Source organism: Cyprinodon variegatus, unplaced genomic scaffold (assembly GCF_000732505.1).
Source record: "Cyprinodon variegatus isolate N-32 unplaced genomic scaffold, C_variegatus-1.0 Scaffold642, whole genome shotgun sequence".
NCBI classification, from domain to species: Eukaryota; Metazoa; Chordata; class Actinopteri; order Cyprinodontiformes; family Cyprinodontidae; genus Cyprinodon; species Cyprinodon variegatus.
Window position 1 is genome coordinate 113,950 of NW_015151095.1, and position 1,716 is coordinate 115,665.

General features: G+C 35.4%; 1 protein-coding gene across 1 annotated transcript in view; it reads left to right on the forward strand.

Annotated features, from left to right (window-relative positions):
• ada (adenosine deaminase) overlaps positions 1 to 1,716 on the forward strand; it is a 45,290-nt gene that overhangs the window by 24,243 nt on the left and 19,331 nt on the right. Inside the window, exons 4-5 of the mRNA XM_015393455.1 lie at positions 772 to 915; positions 1,012 to 1,127. Of these exons, the coding sequence (XP_015248941.1) occupies positions 772 to 915; positions 1,012 to 1,127 (260 nt within the window). The remainder of the gene's footprint in view (positions 1 to 771; positions 916 to 1,011; positions 1,128 to 1,716) is intronic.

Sequence of the window (1,716 nt, forward strand, 5' to 3'; positions counted from 1 at the left end):
GTTATGGAACACATTAATTAACTGAAAAATGTTGCATAGTGTGCCTTTAAAAGCCCAACACATGCAATTTAAAATTACAATCTATATTTAATCTTTATTTTTATTTATTTTTTTCAAATTTAAAGTTAAAATCAATTAATATCATGTACATAAATAGTTTTATTTTGTATTGTTACAATAAAAATAAACCCATTTAGAAAGGTTTTCGGGAAAAAAATCCTCATATATAAATATACATTAAGTGTAATGAATGAATAAAAATAGGAATTTATTTCATACAATTTCAGACAGACAAAAAAAGACTAATTAATATCAACCAAAAAAAGAAAAAAAAGAAGAAAAAAAAAAGAAAGAAAAAAAGGGGAAAAAAAACACAAAAAAAACACATCAACCAAACCAAACACCAATTTGCAGAGTAACTAAATTCACTTGAACATAAATCGAAATAAAACCCTCCATCAAATAAACCTGTCGGTATATACATCCAGAGAAAGGACATTGATTTATGTAAATTAATCAGAAATGACATGTTGAATAAAATACATGGAATTGTTAATGATAAGCAGAAATACTTCTGATAAAAAGTCAGCCATAAAATGTGTTACAGTGTGTACCATGCTTTATCGTATCAGTGAGCATTTCTGTTGCTCATTTTTGAACTCATTACTGTTCAGATAAAGGATTAGTTGTTGTTAAGGTTCGATTTGATTGTGATCAAAAGTCCATCAGGTCCAAAAGGTCAAAGCGTTTTTATCTTTGTTTCCCTTTCAGTGGTGACAGGGAAGCCATAAAGAGGATCGCCTATGAGTTCATAGAGGATAAAGCCAAGGAAGGAGTCATTTACGTTGAAGTCAGATACAGCCCACATTTACTAGCCAACAGTAATGTGGAACCTATTCCTTGGAACCAGAATAGGTGAGTGATTTAGGTTGTTTTTTAATCAATGAATTAAGTTTTTTTGCTGTAATGGAAAGTATTTAATTTGTCTTGTGTGTTTTTGTCTTTCGACAGAGGAGACTTGACTCCAGATGAGGTGGTGCGTTTGGTAAACGAGGGCCTCAGCGAGGGGGAGAGGGCCTTCAATATCAAAGCCAGGTCCATTCTATGCTGCATGCGCCACATGCCAAGTAATGAACTGTTCATGCTCCTGTCTGCCAAAAATACGCCTGTGAGATAAGGTTCCTGAATGTAGATATTCTGTATCATCAAAGGTCTGCCTTAGTTGTTTTGGTAGAAAACATTCCTCCTTTAAAGTGTGTTTGAAAGAGAAATATTAATCTGGCATATCATCTGCATCTAATGCCAATTACCGTAGTAGCAATTCAAAATGTCCCAACTTCAATCTTTGTATTAAAATATTCTTTCTGTCATGATTTTTGGACATTAAGATCTAAAGAGAAGCGTCATCTCCTGGTCAGACCCTGTTCTTCAGTGAAAGGGTGGATTTAGAGTAAAAAAAAATACAGTATGCACGCCCAGGAGAGGGCCCATTGTTGGTAGTTGTAGGGGATTTTGCTGGGAGTTGCAGGGAAGTTGGCTGCCATTCGGCTGGCGTTTGACTGGGAAGGGTCGTTTTGAACTAGCCGAACGAACGTCCAATCAGCGTTGGCTTTGAGGCGGGTTGAGGTGTGACGCAACGAGAAGCGCGACAGTTCAGTCTAAAGAACATGGCGTTTCTGAACTGAACTGATAGGAAAGTGTATTTTTATTTAGTTG